Source organism: Rhinoderma darwinii, chromosome 11 (assembly GCF_050947455.1).
Source record: "Rhinoderma darwinii isolate aRhiDar2 chromosome 11, aRhiDar2.hap1, whole genome shotgun sequence".
NCBI classification, from domain to species: Eukaryota; Metazoa; Chordata; class Amphibia; order Anura; family Rhinodermatidae; genus Rhinoderma; species Rhinoderma darwinii.
This window is the reverse complement of record NC_134697.1, coordinates 95,061,459-95,085,254: the sequence shown is the minus strand read 5'-3', so window position 1 is coordinate 95,085,254 and position 23,796 is coordinate 95,061,459. Positions and strand designations below refer to the sequence as shown.

At 45.7% G+C, this 23,796-nt stretch overlaps 1 protein-coding gene across 2 annotated transcripts; it reads left to right on the top strand.

Moving 5' to 3' along the window:
* Nucleotides 1-316: 316 nt before the first annotated feature.
* LOC142663403 (uncharacterized) lies at nt 317-20,717 on the top strand. 2 transcript variants are annotated; one of them, XM_075842014.1, is made up of 5 exons: nt 317-557; nt 15,596-15,733; nt 16,695-16,817; nt 16,898-17,021; nt 18,236-20,717. In XM_075842014.1, exons 2-5 carry the CDS (start codon nt 15,659-15,661, stop codon nt 20,248-20,250), a joined length of 2,337 nt encoding a protein of 778 aa, XP_075698129.1. In that variant the 5' UTR covers nt 317-557; nt 15,596-15,658; the 3' UTR covers nt 20,251-20,717. The 2 variants fall into 2 exon arrangements, with proteins under 2 accessions (XP_075698129.1, XP_075698127.1); XM_075842012.1 differs by lacking the exon at nt 317-557 and adding an exon at nt 12,242-12,341.
* Nucleotides 20,718-23,796: the final 3,079 nt, after the last annotated feature.

Below are 23,796 nucleotides of genomic sequence, written 5' to 3'. Positions count from 1 at the left end.
AAGACAGGTATCCAAAGAACAAGGGTTTCCACAAGGCAACGCCGGCCCAAGGTATAATATATAATAAAGCAGCAGAGTACTGGCCGAGGTATAATATCTAATAAAGCAGCAGAGTACTGGCCAAGGTATAATATATCAAAAAGCAGCAGATGATTACTGAGAGCAGGTGGAGATTCCAATTAGGCGCTTCCAGCAGCCAGCAGGGGGCAGCAACTGCTGTATGTCTGCCCACCACGTGCAGGATTCACAGGCACGGCCTTCACAGGGCTCTGCTCAAGGGTTGACAAGTATGGCACGGGGGGTTGAAGGAGCTGAAGTCCCGGCAGCCAGGAATCACCCCGTCCACAACGATCTCCTGGTCTGTGCTGCAGGCCGATGTGCGCTGCAGTGAAAGTGGTGCAAACGTGTGTCTGCCGAGATTGTCGCCTGCAAATGGCGGCTCCGGCCTCCGTTCAGCGCCGCACCTCGTCGTTTCCAGCGGCCGAGATGTCCGTAAATAAGCCCACCGAGGGACTCAGCAGCCTCACCGGACAAGACTCCTCCGGTCCAGCAGTCAGGTAAGTGGAGGATGGGTGCCTACAGAGCAGGATAATAATCAGGATGGTGGGAGCTCCGGTTCGCACGTCCGCTCAGGCTGCCATCCAAGCCACGCCCCCATCCTAGCAGGACAGTTGCGTGAGACCAGAATATTAAATCCATAAAAGGCCCCTATACACGTGATTACGGGCACGGACCATTTGCGGGCCGTGCTCCCATTATAAAGTATTGGAGCATGGTCCGTCAAAAAATAAAAATAGGAAATTTTTTGTGGATGCTTTCTATGGCCCGCACACCTTCCCGTAAATATACGGGAGAGTATCCGTGGCCAATAGAAAGGAATCGATCTGTACTTCCATCCGCAATTACAGATCAAAATTACCGTGGTGTACATGCGGCCTAAAGTAGGATTCCCGCCATCTTTCATTTATGATTGTCTTACGCATTCCCCCTGCCCTTCAGTGTGGTGTTGTCTATGTCTGAGTCACCTGTTAGTCGTTCCCAACCTTTATAGCATTCAGTCAATGGTAGTTCTATGACCTTATTCCACTTTTTATTTTTTAAATGTCCGATGGGGAAGGGGATGTCTGATCGAGGGGGGCAAGGTACGGAGCACGGGACTCTAACCTGCTATGCCCCACAGAGTGAAAACTATACTAACTAGGGGCTGGAATAGATTTCAGACATAATTTACACCAGTTTTCTGGCGTAAATTCTAAGAAATTTGTCGGGCAAAGTGGTGATGACGGCATAAAATAGTCAAAATTGTAATCGCAAATTGCGACTTTTGGGCATTTTTGTGCCTTTTCTATACCAGAAAGCTGATGTAGAAAGGATTAATAAATCCCCCCCCCCCCCCAATGACTTCTGGTACTGTGGCAAAATTATATTTTGCTTAATTTTGGACTTCCTTCCTATATACTATTTGTATTGGGATTTGCTTTTACTAGTCGTTAATGGAGTGTGGGACCTGCACCTCAAAATCCCAGCACCAGTCTCCTGATCGGTCATGAGGGTGAGGATGTGCTCCTGTATTACTTTGGACTTATTTATATTCATATATTACTAATTATTTTTAGGTTTTTTTTTTTTTAGTTTTTTTTTAAAATATCCTTTTTATTGTCAGTTTTCACATTTTCTTACAAACATTTCACGTAAGAGTTACATCATGAGTAACATTAAATTCAACATAACATATAAACACACCAACATAGAAACATGGCATAATTGTCGATCTTCGGATGGACCAAACAAACATGACTCCCCCAACTCCAACACCACCTAGATCATCAATGAGTTTCCACTCATCCTTTCTCCCCCAGCTGGCTCACAGTTGCATCCTCCCTAAAACGCCTGCCAAGAGCTGTGTGCAGTACCACTTTGTGTACTGGAAAGGCCTAACAATTTCCGCTATTTCGGCTGTTGTACATTGCGTTTCTATAAATACTTGCCACTTATCAAATAGCTTCTTGGTTCCCGTTTCCTTCCGCCTTTCCACCTCCACCCTCTCAAGAACCAATAACTGTTTCAGCCGTGACACAATCAATTCTAACCCCGGCGTGTCTGCCTCTAACCAGTGACTCAGGAGGCATCTCAAAGCTACCAGTAAAATCGTGTGCACCAACACGGGAGGTGATCTTACTCCTCGAGCACCCTCTTCCTCTGGCGGCCGCGCCTGATGGAATAGTAGCGCTTGAGGCGTCATTGGGAGATTCGTTTTCCAATGGTCCTTAATATATTTCTGTACCATCCCCCAAAATCTTTCGTATGTACACACCCCCACACCCCATGCCACAAATTCGTCAGTGGTGTATTGCACTTGGGACAACTTGTAATGCGATCAGGGAAAGATTGTGAGGGCAAGATATTAAAGCCATATATAGCTGCATGCATCAACTTGAAATAGGTTTCCCTCCAGCTCTCATTTATCACACTCTTCCGTACCGTCTCCCAACCCCCCAGTATGGTCTCTCCTATATCTGGATCCTGAGTCCACCGTTCCCAGCTTTTAAAACTAATCCTTAATTGCGGACGAACAAAACCCTCTCTCAATGCTCTATACATTCCTGAAATGGTCGCCCGCCCAGTTGTTGGACCTATGACCTCATCCAGAGTGTGCGTAGTAGCTTCCTTACTCAAATCCCTGAGCCTGGAGGTACAAAATGTTCGTACCTGAAGTACTTGCAAAAAATTGACTCTATCTACTATGGGTCTGAGTTTAGCGGTGATTTCCTCCCCAGTTAACCACCTCTTTTCCTCTGTATGCATAAGATCCCCTGCGCTACCAATGCCTACCCTCCCCCATGAGGCAATTCCGTCCCCCTTGTCCATTCCCGGTAAAAACTCCGGATGACCGCTCAACGGCATATATGGCATATACTTCGATACCAGGTGGGGTAACCCAAACTGCTTACGTACCACTTTCCAAGCTAGAACTGTATCTCTCAATACAATGGAGGTTTTGAGACGGCACGGAAGAGAAGCGATTCTACAATGTAACAAAGCTTTCAGGTTCCAAGGTGAAGCATACTCCCCTTCCAGATCTAAGTTGGAATAATTGCTTGTTTCATGAAGCCAATCTACTACATGACGCAAAAGACAGACCACGTTATAACCCCTGACATTCGGAAAGTTCACACCCCCTCCTTGTTTACCCATCATGAACTTGGTGAGTGCTATGCGCGGCCTTTTTCCTGCCCATATAAATTTAGTGAATAAAGCCGTCAATTTCGAGACATCCACATGCTTCAATAAGAGAGGTAGCGTTTGAAAGGGGTATAGCAATCTAGGAAAACTAACCATCTTGATCAGATGACATCTTCCCAAGAGGGACAACGGCAATTGGCCCCATCTAGTGAGTTCCGCTTGTATTTTTTTAATTAACGGGGGATAATTTAAGCCATACAGAGTGTCTGGTACCCTCCCTATTTTGATACCCAGATAGGTAATGCAGTGTTCCACCGGTGATATCCCGCAACCCAAGGATTGCCAAAAGGTCTTTGGCAATGGCCTGCCCAACTCCAGCAGTTCGCTCTTAGCTATATTGACTTTGTATCCCGAGCATTGCCCAAATTCCTGCAAAAATTGAAAAACCTTCCCTAAATGCTCCTGAGGGTTTGACATAAAAAGTATGACATCATCAGCGAACAGGGCTAATTTCACTGCACAAGATCCCACTTGAATGCCTCTGAACATATCCGATTCCTCCAAGAATCTGGCCATAGGTTCCAGTGCTAGATTGAATAGCAGGGGCGACAAGGGGCAACCCTGTCGTGTTCCTTTATGTAATTGGAAGGGATCTGATAGGAACCCCGAGGAGTGAACACGTGCTTGCGGGCTATTGTAGACTCCCTTCAGGAAGACCCCGAAATCTCCCTGAATGTTCATTTTGTCTAGCACCATCCCCAGCCATTCCCATTGTATGTTATCAAAGGCTTTCTCTGCGTCTAGCGCTAAAAGTGCCGGCCTGGTACCTGGCTGGGGATCGTGCCTGACTGTTTCTAGCACCGTCAATACCTTGCGTAAATTTGTCACTGCAGCCCTGCCCTTTACAAAGCCTACCTGAGATTTTCCCACCAGTATGGGTAGATACATAGCCAGTCGATTGGCCAAAATTTTTGTGAGCAATTTCTGATCTTGATCTATCAGCGAGATGGGGCGATACGACCCCGGGTCAAGAGGATTCTTCCCCTTCTTGGGTAACACCTTTATATGCGCTACCTTGGCCTCTGCTGGTAAAGCTCCCGTTCCTAGTAAAGTATTATAGTATGCCACCAAGGTAGGGCTGATTTCTTCTCTCAGAGATTTGAAAAACTCCCCTGTGAATACATCCAGACCCGGGGCCTTTCCGTTAGATAATGTTTTAATGGCGCTCCAAACTTCCTCTAGTGTAATCTCCGCGCTCAAATGACCATTCTGCTCCTGGGTGAGCCCTGGCAACTTCACCTTCTCCAAAAATTCCCTCCCTTTTTGGAGATCTATGGGTGTTTCTGAGTAAAGGGCTTGGTAATATTTACTTAATATGGTATTGATTTTTTTTGGGTCCGAGGTAGGAGTTCCGTTTGATTCTTTAAGTGTTGAAATATGTGCCGGTGTATACCTCCCCTTTGCTAACCGCGCTAATAATTTGCCCGCCTTATTGCCGAAACACATTAAATCAGCATCAAATTGGGACCGGTAAATACTCTCTCTTTTGTCTAACCATTGATCAAACTGTCGCTTGGCTTCCTTCCATTCCTCCCCGAATAGCATTGATGGCGAATGTAGGAATGCTGTGTACGCACGCCGTAATCTGTCGCTCGCTGCCTTGTATCCTTCGGTCGTCTTACGTTTAAGATTAGACATATACTGCATGATTTTCCCTCTTATTACCGCCTTGGCTGTACGCCAATACAATGACGGTTCCGAACGATGCGCTACATTATCCCCATCGAATTCCATCCACCACCCCTTAAGCTTCTGTGTAAAGCCCTCATCCTTTGCCAGAAAAGCGGGAAACCTCCAGATAAAATCCGTTCCTCTAGCTACTGTGTCAGCCAATGTAATGGTAACCGGAGCATGGTCCGAAATGACTAGATCTTCAATTGCCGCTTCACGTAAACGTCGCGCCATTGCGTCACTAACTAACAAATAATCAATACGCGACCATGACTGATGAACATGAGAGAAATGTGTATATTCCCGCGCATCTGGGTGTAAACTCCTCCACGCATCTATTAGGGCCGTGTGTCTTAAAAAGTCGGGCAAGATCTTATCTCTATTTCTCTGCGAACTAGTCCCTGCGCTCCTATCCTCCTTTGAAGACCTTACAGTGTTAAGGTCTCCCCCTAAAATCAAAAACCTAGTGCGATCCTGCTGGAGTTGGGTTTCCAAGTGACCAAAAAAACCAGTGTTAACCGTATTTGGGCCATACACATTATAAATACTGATGGTTTCCCCTTCATGCTCCATCACTAGATGGATCCAACGGCCCTCGTCATCCCGCTCCTGGGACACCAGCGTAAACGCAAAGTTTTTATGTACCAGAATTAGAACTCCCGTCTTACCCTCCCTTGCCGACGAGCCAAAAACCTGACCCACCCAGAACTTTTGCAAATACTTAAACTCCGGCTCGGCAAGGTGAGTTTCCTGCAATAGGGCCACATCAGGATGCAATCGTTTCATGTGCCTTAAAAGTTTGGTCCGTTTCTGTGGGGATCTCAGCCCTTTAACGTTCCAAGAAACTATTTTCATGTTATTGGACCGTGTTTAAGATGAGCTAAAGTGCCTAAAAGTCGTGTGGAGTCCAGGGAGTCAGATCCGTCTTTTCCCAAGAGCCATGTACAAACATTAACATTAACATCATAACCAAACCCTGGCTTGTAAGCCAGAACCAACAAGGCCAACCATCCCTTACCTAACAAAATCATAAAATCACCTGCGGCAAGGGTTAGCAATCCCTTAATACCCACTGGTGTATGTGACTTCACTTTTTTCTGTTATGCCAGAACGCGCCCCTCCCTCCCCCTCCCCCCCCAGCCTGCCTATATGGCTCCTTCCATGAGGAAGTAACATCTGCCCTTGTCCCCTCAGTACCTCTTTGTCGCCTGCGCACCCTTATGTACATTCCCTTATCATTACTTTAACAGCCTAGAGTCCGTTAGGATTGCATCCTCACATTTCCCTATGAACCTTGCTTCGCTTCAAGGTTTCCCTACCTCCGTGTCCCCTATCTCCTACCACAATTTCCCTCAGTCTGCCATTGTAACAGATAACACTAATCCCTTGTGTGGGGGAGGCATTGTATAACTCCCGTTCAATCCCGCCCACCAGGGACAATCTCAGATCCTGATCTAACTCCCTCACAAATATCTTGCAGTGAAAATGCAGGGAAATATCAGAATGCATATACTTCAACCTTGATAACATTGTAACATTGTAACAATAGGTCAACTATTGACCGGTACATAGTGCTGTATAAGACCGCAAAATATCCCCCTCAATAACTTTCAGATTATCTGTAAACTTATCTGTAGCTGGTCGGAATCTGCAATTGGTCTACAGCGTCCACAAAATCATCATCACAACAGCTTAAATAAAATGCGCCAAAAAGGACTTCGTCCGTCAATCAGGAGACGTGGATCGGGTGCGGTCCCGTGTTCGCTTCTGCGGCTTCGGAGAGTCCCCTCTATTTCCGGCTCGACCCCCCCGGGATCTTCCAGGTGTGGGCATTAAGGCTTCTGCCCAGGTACGCTCCATATTTAGCCGGTTCCTTTTGTCTTCTCTTGACTTGCGCTGCGGACTATGTACTGGACTGTGACGCTCCTCTTGCTGTGATCTGTTCCCACAAAGCTCCACAAGTGCGTCCTCCGCTTCCTGTGGAGTGGTGAAAACCTTATTCCGCCGCCCGTTCTCTTGAAACACCCGCAGGATGGCTGGGTACTGCAGGCTAAAGCGTATTCTCGCTTGGAACAGTGCGGTGCAGATCTTGCTGAAAGCCCGCCTTCGTTTTGCAACCTCCGCCGAGAAATCCTCAAATAGTAGCACTTTCATGCCCATTATTTCCAAAGGACGCGATCTGCTGCGGAAAGCTTTCATGAGTGCCACCTTATCATTGTAATCCAACAGTTTGAATATCACTTGTCTGGGACGATGTGAATTTTGGTCAGCTGTTGCTGGGAGGTTTCTGGGGTCCGGCCCCACTCTATGCGCCCTCTCCACCCGGCATGGACGGGGGAGACCTAAGGCTTCCGGCAATGTCCTCTCACACACTCGTTGCAAATCAGCAGATAAAACCGCTTCTTTCAGCCCCACCAGTCGCAGGTTGCTCCTCCTGGAGCGATTTTCCAGATCCTCCACCTTGTCCCCCAACTGCGCAGTAACAGACAGCACCCCTCTGAGTTTGGATTGCAGGCGTTCATTTTCATCCTCCAGCAGCGTCATACGCTGTTCTAACTCATCAGCTCTGATAGTCACTTGTGCCAGCTCCGCATGCACGCGGTTTAGAGAATCTTGCACCGTTTTTTCCAGCGCCTTTTGCAGGTCTGGCGCTATCTGTTTGGCTACTTCACGGGCCAGGGTTACATAGTCAATGGGTACTGGAAGAGCGGACAGTACATGCTCTGCCGGGCTTGAAAGCTGGGACTGATGGTGCTGCAGCTCATCTTCCTGCGTGTATAGCAGGATCGCAGTGGCGGGAAGCGCCGCCATCTTACCTCCCTTTACCACGGCCGCGGCTGATTCATCCATGGCTGGCTTCTGCGCGCTTCTGAGGAGGTACCTGTCCATACAGGCACCACCGATGATGTTGCCGTGTGCAGGGCTGGTGACTTCCCCGCTGATTATCGTCGCCGTAGCGGCTATTGCGAGCTTACAGGCTGGACGGGAGCGGGAGCTCAGTCACTCGCGTCCTGCATCCCCAGCGCCGGAACCGGAAGTCCCTTATTTTTAGGTTTACACAACATGTGAATTTCTTTCCACACTGTTGGTATCCTATGTTTTATATATACAGTATATTCATCATTTCTTTGTGCAGATTTATGTTTTCCTGACCCCCATTCTCTGCCTTTCTTTCCTTAGGCCTCATGCACACGACTGTGATTGCGGATAAAAATTCTCATCCATTAATTTCTATGGGCCACGGACTCCTTCCTGTATATTTATGGGTCAGTGTCCAGGCTGTAGAAATGACCCGCAAAAAAATAGGACATGTCTTACTTTCTGAGTTTACGGACCGTGCTCCCATACTTAATGCGAGCACGAATTGTGAGTGCGGATGACAGCCGGTGGCCCACGTGTACATCACATATTTCTGATATTTCTTCTTGCTAATATGTGATATTTTATATTTAGTACTCAAGGGTGGGATGCAGCTGATTCTCTCCGGTCTTTCTCGAACTGATTGTTAAAAAGCAGCCGATTCACGAAAATGGGAGAGACAATCATCCAATTACAATTCTGAATTCCACGCATGAACACCTGACCAGCTTCTTTCCCGTATATTATCTGCGGCACATGTATTGGTATACTTTTTTTATACAACCCATTCCCGATGTATACGTATATGACGTCATAGCCGGGTAGGGGAAGTAAGGAGCGGGCTCACGGGCTGATACAAAGCGGGGGTCGGCTGTAACATACTTTACTGTAACGAGCGGGATCCTGCTTGTTCAACCCCTTAGATGCTGCGGTCAATTGTTAGAAAGATGGGGGCGACTGACAGCCGATCGCCCCTCTGAAAGCCCATCGCCCTTCCCGCGACGCGATCGCAGGGTGCCGATGGTTGGCATGGCAGCCTGGGGGCATAATGAAGGCCCCCAGGTATGCCATCTTTGTACTCCTATTGTGACCTGGCTCCGGAGGAGCCTGTCAGAATCACAGGGCTAAGGCCTCATGCACACGACCGTAAAAATCGTCCGTAATTGTGGACCGCAATTACGGATGCATTCACTTCTATTGTTCACGGACACCTTCCTGTTTATTTACGGGAAGGTGTCCGGGCCGTAGAAGTGTACCGCAAAAGATATGACATGTCACATCTTTTGCTGTTTTACGGTCCGTGCTCCGATACTTTGTATAAGAGCACGGGCCGAAAATGCTGGCGGTCGTCGGCAGCCGACCATGGCCGCAATCGCGGCCCGTGATTGTGGGCACGGCCGCATGCATGGGGCCTTAACCCCTTAGTGACCAACAATGCGCCTTTTAACGTTGGTCACTAAGGGGCCTTAGGCTAGGCTGACGCCTTTTCACGGTGGCCCAGTCTAAGTCCTGCACGGGTCTCCTGTGCAGGCTGGAGCCGGGGCTCAGCTGTCTGATGACAGCTGAGCTCCTGCTCCAACGCCTGCGATTGAAGTTTACTTCGATCGCGGCCGTTTAACCCGTTAAATGCCGCCAATAGCGACCGCGGCATTTAACTTGTTTACAGAGAGAGTGAGCTCCCCCTGTCACCCATCGGCGGACCACAAATGCAATCGCGGGTTTCAGATGGGGTGTCATGGCAGCCGGGGGCCTTATAAAAGCCCCCAGGTCTGCCCTGGACATATGCCTGCTAGGACGCGCCGGAGGCACGTCCTAACAGATTGCCTGTCAGATTTACACTGACAGGCAATAATGCTCTGGTATACGAAGTATACCAAAGCATTATAGCAGCGATCTGAAGATCGCGCTGTAAAGTCCCCTAGTGGGACTAGTGAAAGAAGTAATAAATGTGAAATAAAGATTATTAATAAAAATTACAGTAAAAAAATAAATAATAAATGTGAAATAAAGATTAATAATAAGTTACAGTAAAAAAATCCATTTTTTTCCATAAAAAGTGGTTTTATTTAGCAAAAGTGTAAAAAATAAAATAAAAGTACACATATGTGGTATCGCCGCGACCGTAATGACTCCATTAATAAAGTTAATATGTAATTTAAACCGCAAGGTGAACACCGTAAAAAAAAAACGCAAAAAACAATGGCGAAATTGCTATTTTTTTCCATTGCCCCCCAAAAAAGTCATAATAAAAATGAATCAATAAGTCCCATGCACCCCAAAACAGTACCATTCAAAACTACGTCTTGTCCCGCAGAAAACAAGCCCAAAAAATCACTACATTGATGGAAAAATAAAAAAATTACGGCTCTTGGAAAGCGACGATGCAAAAACAAATAATTTTAGTTCAAAAGTGTTTTTATTGTGCAAAAGTCGTAAATCATAAAAAACCTCTACATATGTGGTATCGCCGTAATCGTACCGACCCATAGAATAAAGGTAACATGTTATTTACGTCGCATAGTGAACGGCGTCAATTTAAAAACGCAAAGAACAATGGCGGAATTTCAGGTTTTTTTTTATAATCCCCCCCAAAAAAGTTAATTAAAAAATTATATGTACCCTAAAGTGGTGCTATTAAAAAGCACAACTAATCCCGCAAAAAACAAGTCGTCATACAGCTATGTAGACGGAAAAATAAAAACGTTATAGCTCACAAAACATTTTTTGAATTTAGCAAATAGTTTTATTTTTTATAAGTGGTAAAACATAAAACAAAACGCATAAATTTGGTGTCGCCGTAATCGGATCAACCTGTAGAATGAGGTCAATATGTCGTTCTTACCACCTGATGGACGCCGTAAAAACAAAACCCCCAAAAAATGGGGTAATCTCTGTTTTTTGCCCATTTCAGCCCACAAATAAAAAATTTCGGCTTCCCAGTACATTATGCGGTACAATAAACGGTGCCATGAAAAACGACAACTTGTCCCGCAAAAATCAAGACATGAATCCGGCTACGTGTTGTAATAATTCAAACTTTCGTCCGGATATTCTTTTTTTAATGCGAAAGTTACGTAAATGACACAACCCGATCCTCCCGCCCAGCCGTGACGCCATGTTTCAGAAGGGCAGTCCTTCTTTATAAAGCGTAAGAGCGCTCGTGAAACGGGGACTCCACCCACAAGACAAACATTTGAATAACTGATCCACCTCGCCTGCAGATTATGTATGGAAATCACTGGTCGCCACTTATTGGAGCATCTTTTCTTGGCACTTATGAGGGTTTGTGTGGCGGGCACATAGGGGCATCTGGGGCAGGCACATAGGGGCATCTGGGGCGGGCACATAGTTATGGAGACATCTGCGGCTGGCGCCCTGCTTCATGGACATCTGTGACTGACAACATTGTTACTTAATTCTGGGGAAATCTGTGCCTTGTCCTCTTAGGTCCTGTTCACATGGTGTGTATTCGATGTGATCTTTTGTCGCGTTTTACACACTGAAAAACGCATGATTTAAGCCTCCCATTGACATCAATGGGAAAAAGCATTCTTAGTACATACGTCACATTTTTTTACGTGCGTTTGAAAAACGCGTAGTGTACAAAAAGAAGCGTCAGGTCAATTCTTTGGCGCATAAGCATGCGCCTAATTAGTCAATGGGAGTCCTTTTTACGCGCCAATAAAAAAGCGACAAAACACATCAAGAACGCCTGTATTTTAAAATCGCTTTTTTGACACGTTTACACGGCAGTTTTTTTTTAGCACCGTCTGAACGAGGCCTAACTCAGCCCCTTTGGGGCCACATAAAAGGGTCACGTTGCACCTCTTCGATTTGTAAGGGTATGTGCACACACACTAATTACGTCCGTAATTTACGGACGTATTTCGGCCGCAAGTCCCGGACCGAACACAGTGCAGGGGGCCGGGCTCCTAGCATCATAGTTATGTACGATGCTAGGAGTCTCTGCCTCGCTGCAGGACAACTGTCCTGTACTGTAATCATGTTTTCAGTACGGGACAGTTGTCCTGCAGCGAGGCAGAGACTCCTAGCATCGTACATAACCATGATGCTAGGAGCCCGGCCCCCTGCACTGTGTTCGGTCCGGGACTTGCGGCCGAAATACGTCCGTCAATTACGGATGTAATTAGTGTGTGTGCACATACCCTCAGCGTCTTACAACCAATCAATCCTTCCTTTTTTAGTGAATTTTATATATATATATATATATATATATATATATATATATATATATATATATACATACAGACTAATGTCAGCAAAGTAAAACATTGTTTCCAAGTAAGGGTTCCTGAAGTAAATACAACAATAAGACTACAACTCCCAGAATCCTAATCCGTACTCATCCCACATTACGTCTCACGGCCAATCACAATATTGAAATGGTTTTCCGGGAAGGAGGCTTGGCACGCACGTACAGGAAGTGACGTAGAGAGACATAGGAAACCCCATCTTCCATGATAATTGCCTCTACTGTCGGCGTACAGCCTCGGTTCTAATTCCGGGGAATGACTTCCGGTGACATCCCGGGAGCGGAGCTGGTGCAGGTCAGTGCTGCGCTCCCAGCAGTCATACGCAGACTGTAGATACAGGCCATATACAGCAGCACTTCCATCATATATTAGAGGCGGCTGCTGGTGTCACGTGACTTAGATCACGTGATGTCGCACATTTGTTTTCACTTTACCGCAGTCCGTAATGCGCTCGGTTTCCAGTCAGGTGTATGAGCCGGTCACGTGATATTACACCACCCACGTGTCTGCTGAAAAAATGGCGCAAACAAAGACTGGCATTTTTTTTAGCTGATGTCAGTGACAACTCTGGGGTGGTTAGACGCCCCCAAAAAAATCTCACAGGAAGGACTGGTGTCCTAGTCAATGTACACACAATAGATTGGCCACTAGGGGGCGCTGTATTATATACAACATATGGGGGCTTTGGGAAACTGCATACACCTCTTAATAAATTTCTGGCGTATGTGCACGTGCGCCGCTAAATTAAATTACGCCTTCCAGTTTTTGGTGTCGATTTCCGCTAGAATTTACGGCAGTTTCTGGCTTAAACGATAGTAAATACATCGGTGCCTCTTTTTGCTAAGCTCCACCCCACATAACTGTCGAGCGGCAGAAACGGACGCAATTTTTTCCAGAATACTTTTAAAATGTCCGTCCAGTTGTACTTTCCAGCCCGAACTAACATCGGTCATGGAGAGACGCTCCGCGGTACTGTTGCCATGGCAACCATACGACACTCCAAGTGTATCACGCACAGGTCCAATTAGTTAGAATTGAACCTGTGCGCGATACCCTCCAGCCATTGTACAGTTGCCACGGCGACAGTACCGCCCGGCGTGCAGCAGCGTCTCTCCCCGAACTAACATCGGGCGGGAGAGCGGAGCGAGACTGACATTTTAACGACGTTTCTATGCCAGATTCTGCCCGGTTTAGCTCACAGAAGATTCCCTAGACTGGATGCAATTGTATATAATCAAGAATGTTTTCATTCACTGACAGCCAACGGAGATCTTAAAAATGTAATTCAAAGACAAAGTGTGCTGGAAAGTTGCAGATCGTTTCATTATACAAAGATTAAAGGGGTATTCTCCTATAAAGTCATGGCATATGGCCTTATGCTCAGTGAGGTCCGACCTCTGGGACGCCCCGATTATAAGAATGATTGGGCCGCAGCGCTGCGACCCCTTTTCCCTTCCTCGTCAATCGGCCGTGCTGCAATTCCCTGCACGGTGGGTGGCTGGGGCGGGAAAAACAGTAAAGTGTAAGCAACGGTAAATTAGTGCTGTGGCCCCTTCATTCCCAGAGGTCGGACCCTCACTGATACTGATACATGGCCGCCATGGTGCAACGTGAAGGGGTTACCCAGGCTGCTGCGCACCAACGCATGTTAGAAACGAAGCCTTGGCGTCATCGTACCAGCAGTAATGGGAACCCTCCCTACCGATTCTCGTCACCAGATCGCGGTCCCTTTGGGCTCTCCGTTGTCATGGCGATACGTCCCTCTTGTCGCCGAGCAGCCCGGTAACACTGCAGCTCATGTGACCGCCGCAGCCTGTGATTGAGTCGATGGAGGGATGCGTGACACGCGGTAAAATAGAACATGTCCTATTTTTTCACGGACCCTTCACACGCTCCGTTGAAACGACGCTCGTTTGAATGGCCCCATTGAGCCCATATGACCGCCGTCACGCGGACGTGATACACGTTTAACTGAATGAGCCCTAATAGAGGGGGTTCCCTCATTTGGGACTTCCATCAATTAGCCAGAGGACCTTTGACGTCTGTCCTACATGCAACGTGATTTTAAGGCTACAGGAAGTATCCCCCCCCCCCCCCATACAATCCCACAGATAGTTAAGTGGAGTCCTTTAAAATGATGAAGGCATCGGATTTGCGTGAATAATCCGCCTCCACATCACATTCTCGCTAAACGTGTCCATACGGCTCCGTTAGCCCGACTGAGACCAAAATAGTGTCCTCCGTCGTGTTCATATACATCAGTATCCCTTATTTTTAAGCTATGGAATAGCGCACTAGACGACACGATATTATACAACGGAATCCCGTGAAAAATGTAGACCGCGTAGTTTACGTTTTTTAATATGGGAGCCTATAGGTGGCGGCATCTGTCACGGGCATATGTTTTTATGTATACGTCATGGGATTTTTAATAGCTTTTCATGACGTATATGTTAAATGGATACCATTATAGTCTATGGGTGATGCCTAATAGTGGCGGCCGTCACCATAGACTATAATGGTAGACATGAACTCTCTTGACTGCAGTTCATGATGTATCCGTTTCACAGATACCATTATAGTCTATGGTGACGGACGCCACTGTTAGGCATCCGTCACAGCCTACGATTAATGTATACGTCAGGAGCTTTTCCCAGGGCACACTCCAAATGTAGGAGGCCTAAGTCGTAGTAGGAGGCCTAAGTCGTAGTAGGAGGCTTGAGTCGTAGTAGGAGGCTTGAGTCGTAGTAGGAGGCCTGAGTCGTAGTAGGAGGCATAAATCGTAGTAGGAGGCCTAAGTCGTAGTAGGAGGCCTGAGTCGTAGTAGGAGGCCTGAGTCGTAGTAGGAGGCCTGAGTCGTAGTAGGAGGCCTGAGTCGTAGTAGGAGGCCTGAGTCGTAGTAGGAGGCCTAAGTCGTAGTAGGAGGCCTAAGTCGTAGTAGGGGGCCTGAGTCGTAGTAGGAGGCTTGAGTCGCAGTAGGAGGCTTGAGTCGTAGTAGGAGGCTTGAGTCGTAGTAGGAGGCTTGAGTCGTAGTAGGAGGCTTGAGTCGTAGTAGGAGGCTTGAGTCGTAGTAGGAGGCCTGAGTCGTAGTAGGAGGCATAAATCGTAGTAGGAGGCCTGAGTCGTAGTAGGAGGCCTGAGTCGTAGTAGGAGGCCTGAGTCGTAGTAGGAGGCCTGAGTCGTAGTAGGAGGCCTGAGTCGTAGTAGGAGGCCTGAGTCGTAGTAGGAGGCCTGAGTCGTAGTAGGAGGCCTGAGTCGTAGTAGGAGGCCTGAGTCGTAGTAGGAGGCCTGAGTCGTAGTAGGAGGCCTATGTCGTAGTAGGAGACCTGAGTCGTAGTAGGAGGCCTGAGTCGTAGTAGGAGGCCTGAGTCGTAGTAGGAGGCCTGAGTCGCAGTAGGAGGCCTGAGTCGCAGTAGGAGGCCTGAGTCGCAGTAGGAGGCCTGAGTCGCAGTAGGAGGCCTAAGTCGAAAAAACTTCCCGACCTTCCTCTCAGTATACTAATAGTGTCATATGTGAAGAAAAATTTATGGTTATTTAATCAACTGCAGGATCCTAGACGACGCTCCCACCTGCTCCGCAGTCCATTGGCAGAACATCGGACTATCTCACAAATGATGGACAGGAGGCCAATAATGGAGATGATATTAAGTCTCACCCTGGAGATCGTCTACGTGCTGACTGGAGAGGTGAGGGGGCTCCGGGAATGTCGCAGTAAATGTGGAGGGAAATATTTTAGGGGCTCTTTTAGACTTCTGGATGTAGAGCCTTCACTTGCACTTAGGTATTTAACCCCTTCCCTCCGCTGCCATTTTTCGGATTTTCCGTTTCGCTTTTACCTCCCCGTCTTCCAAATGTCAAAACTTTTTTATTTTTCCATTGATATAGGGCTTGTTTTTTTGCGAGACGAGTTGTCGTTTTATACGGCACCATTTACTGTACCATATAATGTACTGGGAAACTTGAAAAAAAATGCTTTGTCTGGTTGAATGGGGAAAAAAACTGCGATTTCTCCATTGATAATTTGTATGTTAATTGAAGTGTTCCCGGTCTTTTTACTGCATATATATGTGCACACCACACGTGCAACTATTGTATACTGACCTGACGAAGGGACCAGTCCGGTCCAGAAACGCGTCGTCTTCTCAATAAAAGATCTCCTAGATCCTATGCACTTGACTCCGTTCCTAATCCTCTTCAGCCTGGCGCCGATACCCGTAATTACACTACATTTTTTCTCTTCACCTTCTGACTCCTTAAGGAGCGGGCTCAGCCCGTTTTATACTCACCCGACCTCCGTCGTAAATAAGGGACAAGGGAAGAGGCTATCCAGTGCGGGGCTGATGAATATTATGTACAGAGCTTAAGCCACTAGGGGGTTTGATGTCACCAGGATATCAAAAGAAGAGCTGTAGGAATAATTGTGTCTTGGACGAGGCACACAGATCACCATAGCCACTATTACTCTATTACTGGCATGGCCCACCAGCGAAAAAACTAAAATTGTGCAACTGACGGGATTGACTAAATGTTAGGTAAGTCTTGTAGGCTCGGCGTAATGGAGCTTTTATATTTTTCCGCTGGAATCCTTTAATATTTGACTATATTGCAAATCAGCTGTATAAGCAAACGTTTTTTATGCCTTTGTAGGATTCTATCATGGTGAAAAAGTGTGGGGAATGGGTAAGACCTCAGTCACTAATACAAGAGAGAAGGAGTGATACGAAGATCCTGGACCTCACCAACAAGATAATCCAGCTGTTAAGTGGGGAGGTGAGGACTGCTGGGAATGCCGGGACATTATATACCTAAGGAAACGGCGCGGATGATGACTTTGTCATTGTTTGTGTCAGGTTACGCTTCGATATGAGGACATCACGGTCTGTTTCTCCATGGAGGAGTGGGAGTATATAGAAGGACACAAGGATCAGTACAAGGACCTCATGATGGAGAAGAACCGGTCTCCGAGAGCTTTGCGTAAGTTTGCAATTAATAAGTAATGGTTTTCAAGCAAATATATAAAGTTTTGATCACTGGAGATGCCGATTAAGGGTCCTCTTACAAGGGCCGTGTAAACGAGCGCCAATCAGTGAGACGGCTCGTTGATGGCGCTCGTTTGCTTCTTTCACAAGGAGCAGTGATTGGTTATGTATGGGGAGGAGCGATCATTACTACGATCGCTCATCCTCATACATTTCCATCATGTCGGCAGCGCGTCGTTGTTCACACAGGGAGATGCGCTGCCGACAAGGATAATATTTATTCTGCAGAACCGATACGATCAGCCGATAAACGAGCGTATGTTTGTTCATCATTTGATCGTTGCCCTGTTTACACAGGGCGATGATCAGGACTGAGCGTTTTCCCAAAAATTGGTCGTAGCTCCGCTTAGCCAGGTTACCTTGTTATCTGTTAGTTTCAAAAGTTTTTTTTTAATTGAAACAGGCAAAAAAAGTATACATTCCTTTCTTCAGAAAACATGAAACATAATAAGTTATTCGAGACATAACCAACGCACGGTGCGGCGTTTACAAAGGATTCGACATTATACAAATCAAAGAATATAAAAAGGAAGCGTATACGTAAATATATCATGCAAATATATTTAGAACAGAAAAAAAAAAGCAAAAGAACAAACAAGAATAAAAATCAAAAAATAGATCGCGGTCACATGACATTTGTATATGAAGTCAGATAAAAAAGAAGCAACCAGAGAGTGCGTGGACACAGGATGTACACAGCTCAAAAAGATAAGGCCAGCAGCTTCCGTACATCAGGGGTAGAAGTATAGGAAATCCAGGGATCCCATATACTCATAACTCGGCCCTTAGTATCCGTTCGACTAGCTTCGATTTTTTTTTTCCCACCTTGTTATCTTTTATTTAATGTAAATTAATTAATAAAAACATCTTGAATGTATGAAAGAACATCAAATATGAGACCTCAATCCAAAAATAAATTGGCATTCCAGATCTAAAAGTAAAAAGTAGTCGGTCTAGTAGGTTTTGAGACCATTGCATAGGTCAGGCCCTTGATTTCTAAAAGTTACTTCCAATGAAAACTTGCAAAATTGGGTGTTGGGTAATTGAATAACTTGTGATCTTGGGCAGTGGAATATTGAGAGGAGCAAATTGGTAACGTCAACTTCGTAATTTGACGCCCAGTAAAAATTGTACATGTCTCCTCACCAGATAATCCTGAAAGCCAGAAGAGCCCAGCAGGAAACCTTACAACAAAAAAATGCTCTGTACCCGAAGAGTCCATCAACATTTTACAATGCCAAGTTTCCAGGACTGACGACAAAACAACATCTCAAGAAGCATATTTGCCATCTGTCTTCGATGAACATCTGTCAGATGAACCTCAAGATGTTATCCCATCGAATTCCCAGATAACAGAGGATTCTATCTCTTGTAATGGAGTCAAATCTGACAGCAATACCGGTTTGATAGAGAAAAGCGTTGACCAAAAGAAGGAACCAGCATTATTTGAGAAGCTGACATTTGCTCATGATCTACAGAAAGATCCCCTATTAATTCATATAAAAGAAGAATTAAGTTCATGTGATGAAGATTTCACTGATGTGGAAACGTTGACTGTTACCGATCTTGATGAAATAAACTATGAATCTCCCGTTAACGAAAACTCAGACTACTTTAACGAACCACACATGGGAAGAACTTCCATTTTTACTGGGCTTGACCAAGAAGATAGTGAAATGGAGTACACACAGGGTCTTTCAGACAGTGACTACACAAAGTCCGAGACATTGTCCTCCCGGGAATCCTTAAATGGTGAAAAGGCATTTCGATGCTCTTATTGTTTGAAGGCATTCCCCAGCACAACACAACTTAATTTGCATGTCATCAGTCACTTGAAACATAAAAAATTAACGTGCTCGGAATGTGGAGATTGTTTTTCCAAAAAATCTGAGCTTGTGACCCATCATAGAGTTCACACAGGAGAAAAACCTTTTGCCTGTCCAGAGTGTGGTAAACAGTTTGCAGACCGTGCAAATGTCATTGCCCATCAAGCAATTCATGAAGTACCTTCCTCTGTCGGTACGGAACTGCTGACCCAAGAAAAGGAGGGTCAGACAGGTCATACCCCAGTTCTATGCCCGGAATGCGGAATGAGTTTTACGAGTAGCAAAGTTCTTGCCGAACATCAAAAGAATCACAAACAAGAGAAGATGTATGTATGTCTCGTGTGCGGTAAAGGTTTCACGAAAAGGGGACATCTTAGTAACCACAGCAGAATTCACTCGGGGGGGAAGCGTAGTGCGTTGTCTGAAAGCGCAGAATGTGCTCCTCAAACTCGGAAGAGACCGTTCCTTTGCTTCGAATGTGGTAAATGTTTCCCGAGTCGTTCCCATCTAGACAGACATCAAAGAGTCCACACAGGAGAGAAACCATTCTCTTGTTCCGAATGTGACAAACGTTTCACTGATCGTTCCGGCCTTGTGATACATCAGAGGATACACACTGGAGAAAAGCCATATTCCTGCGACGACTGTGGCAAATGTTTCCGAGATCGCTCCGGACTTGTCGTCCACCAACGAAATCACACAGGTCAGCAACCGTTTAGGTGCTTTGAGTGTGGAAAGTGTTTTCACAATCGGGCACGACTGGAACGCCATGAAGGCGTTCACAAAAAAGAAAAAACCTATTCTTGTCCAGCGTGCGACCAGTCTTTTAAAAGTGTGTCTTCCTTAACAATTCATTACAGAAGTCACTTTGGAGACCGACCGAAAGATCAGGCCTCGGAAAATGTTACTTCTCAATCCCACCTGAAAGGACAACTGAGATATCTCCGAGAAGAGAAGTCTCTCACATGTTCAGAATGTGGGAAAAGTTTCAAAGAATTATCTTCTCTTACCGCACATTACAGGACTCATGTACCAGGACAGCAACGTATCCACCATGGGGAAAGTCGTACCGGCGCAGAGTTACACCAGAGAGTTCATTCGACTGAAAAGCTCTCCTCACATTCGGAATGTAGAAAGTATCGTCCTAATCGTACCACTCGGGTGCGAGAAGGACATATTGAAAACAAAGTATTTTCTGATCAATCTTTTTTAGATCGCACAAGTTTTATTGCGCATGAAAAACAACACACTGGGGAGAAACCATATAGATGTTCAAAATGTGGGGAATGTTTTGTGTTGAAAGGTTACCTAACTAAACACTTAGAAACCCATGCGTGATATGTTTCTGTGAATTACTGGACTGACAGTATCTACTGGGTGCTTCACGTTTGAGCCACAGTAAAAGTATTACACACAGTCATGTGGTACTTTTGGTCTTTTGTGACATCACACTGAGAGATTTGTAGCTAGTCCTCCGCTGGGAATAGCTAATAAGCGGATGGATTTAGGGGAGCTTATACATTTAAGGCTTAGTTCACACCTGCGTCGGTGTGTTTAGTTTTTCTGCTCTGTCAGGAGAGCAGAACAAGGGAATAACAAGCAACGGTTCCGTTCCACAATGGACACCGCCGACGGAACCCATCGACTTTAATAGGTTCCATTGGGGTGTCCGTGACCATAGCGCAGCATGCTACACTCATTGAGTATATGATAGCGATCTAAACATTGGCCAAGTAAAGATGTATTCAAACTTGCGCTACAAGCCTCCATCGGGGGTTCCATTGTGGTTTCCGTCATTTTTAACGGCAAGAATATCACAGTATGCAGTGCTATTCTTGCCCTTTAAATGACGGATCCCCGATGGACCCCATTATAAGTCAGTGGGAGTCTGTCAGTCATGAGGAATCCAGTGGAGCGCCATGGCCATTGTAAATGGAAGCCATGGCGCCAATGTGAACAGAGCCTAATTTAGATTGACGTTGAAGAGTGCTTCATCTGTATCAATGTTGTGGTTGTCAAGAATCGATGTTCTGTCTACAGAAGTTCACTTTTAGTTGGATTTAAAACATGGTAAGTCAATATGGTCGCATCAAAACTGTGATTCCGCTGTAATGACGGGATAACCTATAACATTAGGAGTTGGTGCAGATGGGGGTTTTGTAATCTGTTCCGTTTTCATTTTGTTCCATTAAAGTGGTTTGTCCAGTCCTTATAAATCGATGGCCTATCCTCAAGATAGGCCATCAATATCTGATCGGTCGTAGTTTGATTCCTGGCACCCCCCCCCCCCCACCGATCAGCTGTTTTGAAGGTGCCGCAGCGCTCGTGCGGGCATCGCTTCCCCTTCTTTTCCTTTACTGCTCACACTGTGAATCGTCGCCTTGCTTGTAGCGGTGGTTCACAGTATTACAGCCTTCTCCCATTCACTTCAATGTAATACTGTGAAATGGCGCTACCAGTGTGTCGGCAATTCACAGTGTGAGCAGTAAAGGAAGTGAAGAAGTAGCGCTCGCCCCTTCAAAACAGCTGATTGGTGGGGGTGCCGGGAGTCGGATCCCGACCGATCAGATATTGATGGCCCATCCTGAGGATAGGCCATCAATTTCTTAGGACTGGACAACCTCTTTAATCTCCATGGAGTGGCAAAGGTATACAGGCACAACTAAAGACAGATGTCAGAAGATTATTTCTACCGTCCACCATTTTTATTTAAAACTCATAAATAGGCATATTTCATTGATATCAATAATCTCCTTGGGAATATCTATATACCTTCACTGGCCTATCCTACAGAAGTATCCACTGTATAGTTTCGACCTTACTCCTATACAATATATATATAAATAACTATACCAGGACAAACAAAGAGAAGCTCAATTCAATACCCCAGACCTATCTAACCTCCTCTCTTTATTTCTGCCATATGTGCCGTTTTATTTTGGACATGCTAGTAATTTTTTGGTTATAGAGCTTTGTGTGTCATGTCCATGATTTGGTCATTCGCACTGCTCTTCAGGTATATTGGCCGTCAACACCACCCCTTTTGTGTCCGATGTACATAACAGTCCTTACTGCTCCCTCCCTATTCAGCCGCCTCCCTTCTCCGAATTCTCTCATGTTGCATTACCAGTCATAATGACTGCCTGTTACAGCACCTGCAGGTCATGTATCCTGCTTCTCCGGGACAGAGATGTATTTGCCATTTAGAGACATAAAAAAAACGTTCTTCTTATTTCTCGTAGATTATATATTGACAGTCTGTGATAAAAGATTTTTTCTTTAAATTTTGCTCTTTAAAGTGGTTGAGTCCCCAGAGACATTTATGGCATAGCCGCAGTACATGCCATAAATGTCCGATAGTTTCGGGTCCGACCACTTGGATCCACACCTATCTCCTGAACGGAAGTTTCCCGACCCCTGACCCACCTCATGAGGCAGCTTCTTGCCACCACAATCTGGTCGAAGCATAGGTGCATAATAGAACGGGAGTCCGGAGACAGCCGACCTCGCTGAGCTACGCTGTTTCCGTAACTCCAATAGATAGAAGTGCATGGGAGTCATGGAAACAGTGTAGCACAGGACCCCCTTTCAGGACATAGTTTTGGGTTCCGGTGTGGTCACATGACAGATCTGGAACAATCCCAAAATATATAAATGTTAGTCATTTAATCCAGATGTGTAATCTGGTCAATGTAGAAACTTTCAAAAACTTTCGACCATACGTGTGTACATGGCTTCCATTTGGTGGACCTTCTACCTTTCACCATGTATAGGTTGGATGGATAAGTTCCGTTACTGATTTGTTTTCATAATCACTAAATTGTGACCATCCGGAGGATGAATTGAATAAACTATTGGAGGATGAAGCAATACCTGATGTTTGATATTTATATATGTCGCTGTATGAGAGGAAATGGTAAAGGCCGTGGATTTTGGGAACTCTATACCAAATGACAATGTTGAAGGAGACCGGAAACGAGCAAGTCCCCACTCAGAATAGGAAAGTAGAATGGTGGTCCTGAGTCTATGCTTGGTAAGATCGAGAATTAATTGACTATATGGAAGATGGTGCTCATCATGTGCCATCAAGTCCAGGGAACATTAGTTTACAATACTTTTATATCTATTGCAACTTTTAGGATTATAAAGGGATCGGGAGATGTTAAAATATACAATGCACCTTGAAAAATTTGACCAATGTTTGCTCAGTGTAGTTCACTACTAGCGGACGATCGGGGGTGAAGCTCACTTGAAGAAGTTATTCGAAGAAGAAACACATGAATTTATATTTGAGGATTCTTTTGTGCAGTAAAAAGTGTTACGCTGGGAGTTTCGCATTCCGGAGGACTTGGCATGTCTGTACATTACACAAACAGCCCATTGGTTTCAATAAGCACAGTAATGCTTAAAGTTTAACCAAGGCTTTTCAAAAACTTTTGACATGTCAGAACTTTTGACCGGTGAGGGTTCGAGCACCGTGATCCCCACGATCACTAAAACGAAGCGCGCAGGTGAGCGAGCGAGTGAGCGGCATAAGGGCTCAATAGAAAGTCTATGAGTCCGTGGACTGCTTGCTCGGCTTTCCGAGCAGAAACGAAGCGCCACACTTTAATTTGCTCTGCGGTGGCTGCTGGCTTCCCCAACAGATTACAGCTGATCACTCGAGACACGACCTGAGATCAACTTATGTTCGGGGACCCCATGTCAAATAATTCTTGATTTTACTGCGCATACGCTCAGGTGGTGTACTCTACGTTCGAGGAAACACTGGTTCCTATTTGGGAATGGTTTCCTTTCTCCACAGATGTGGGTCCTTTTAGTACATTTTTATTTGGAGCAGCGTTGCCATAATCCATAGACTCTGCTGTATGGAATTTCTGTCAT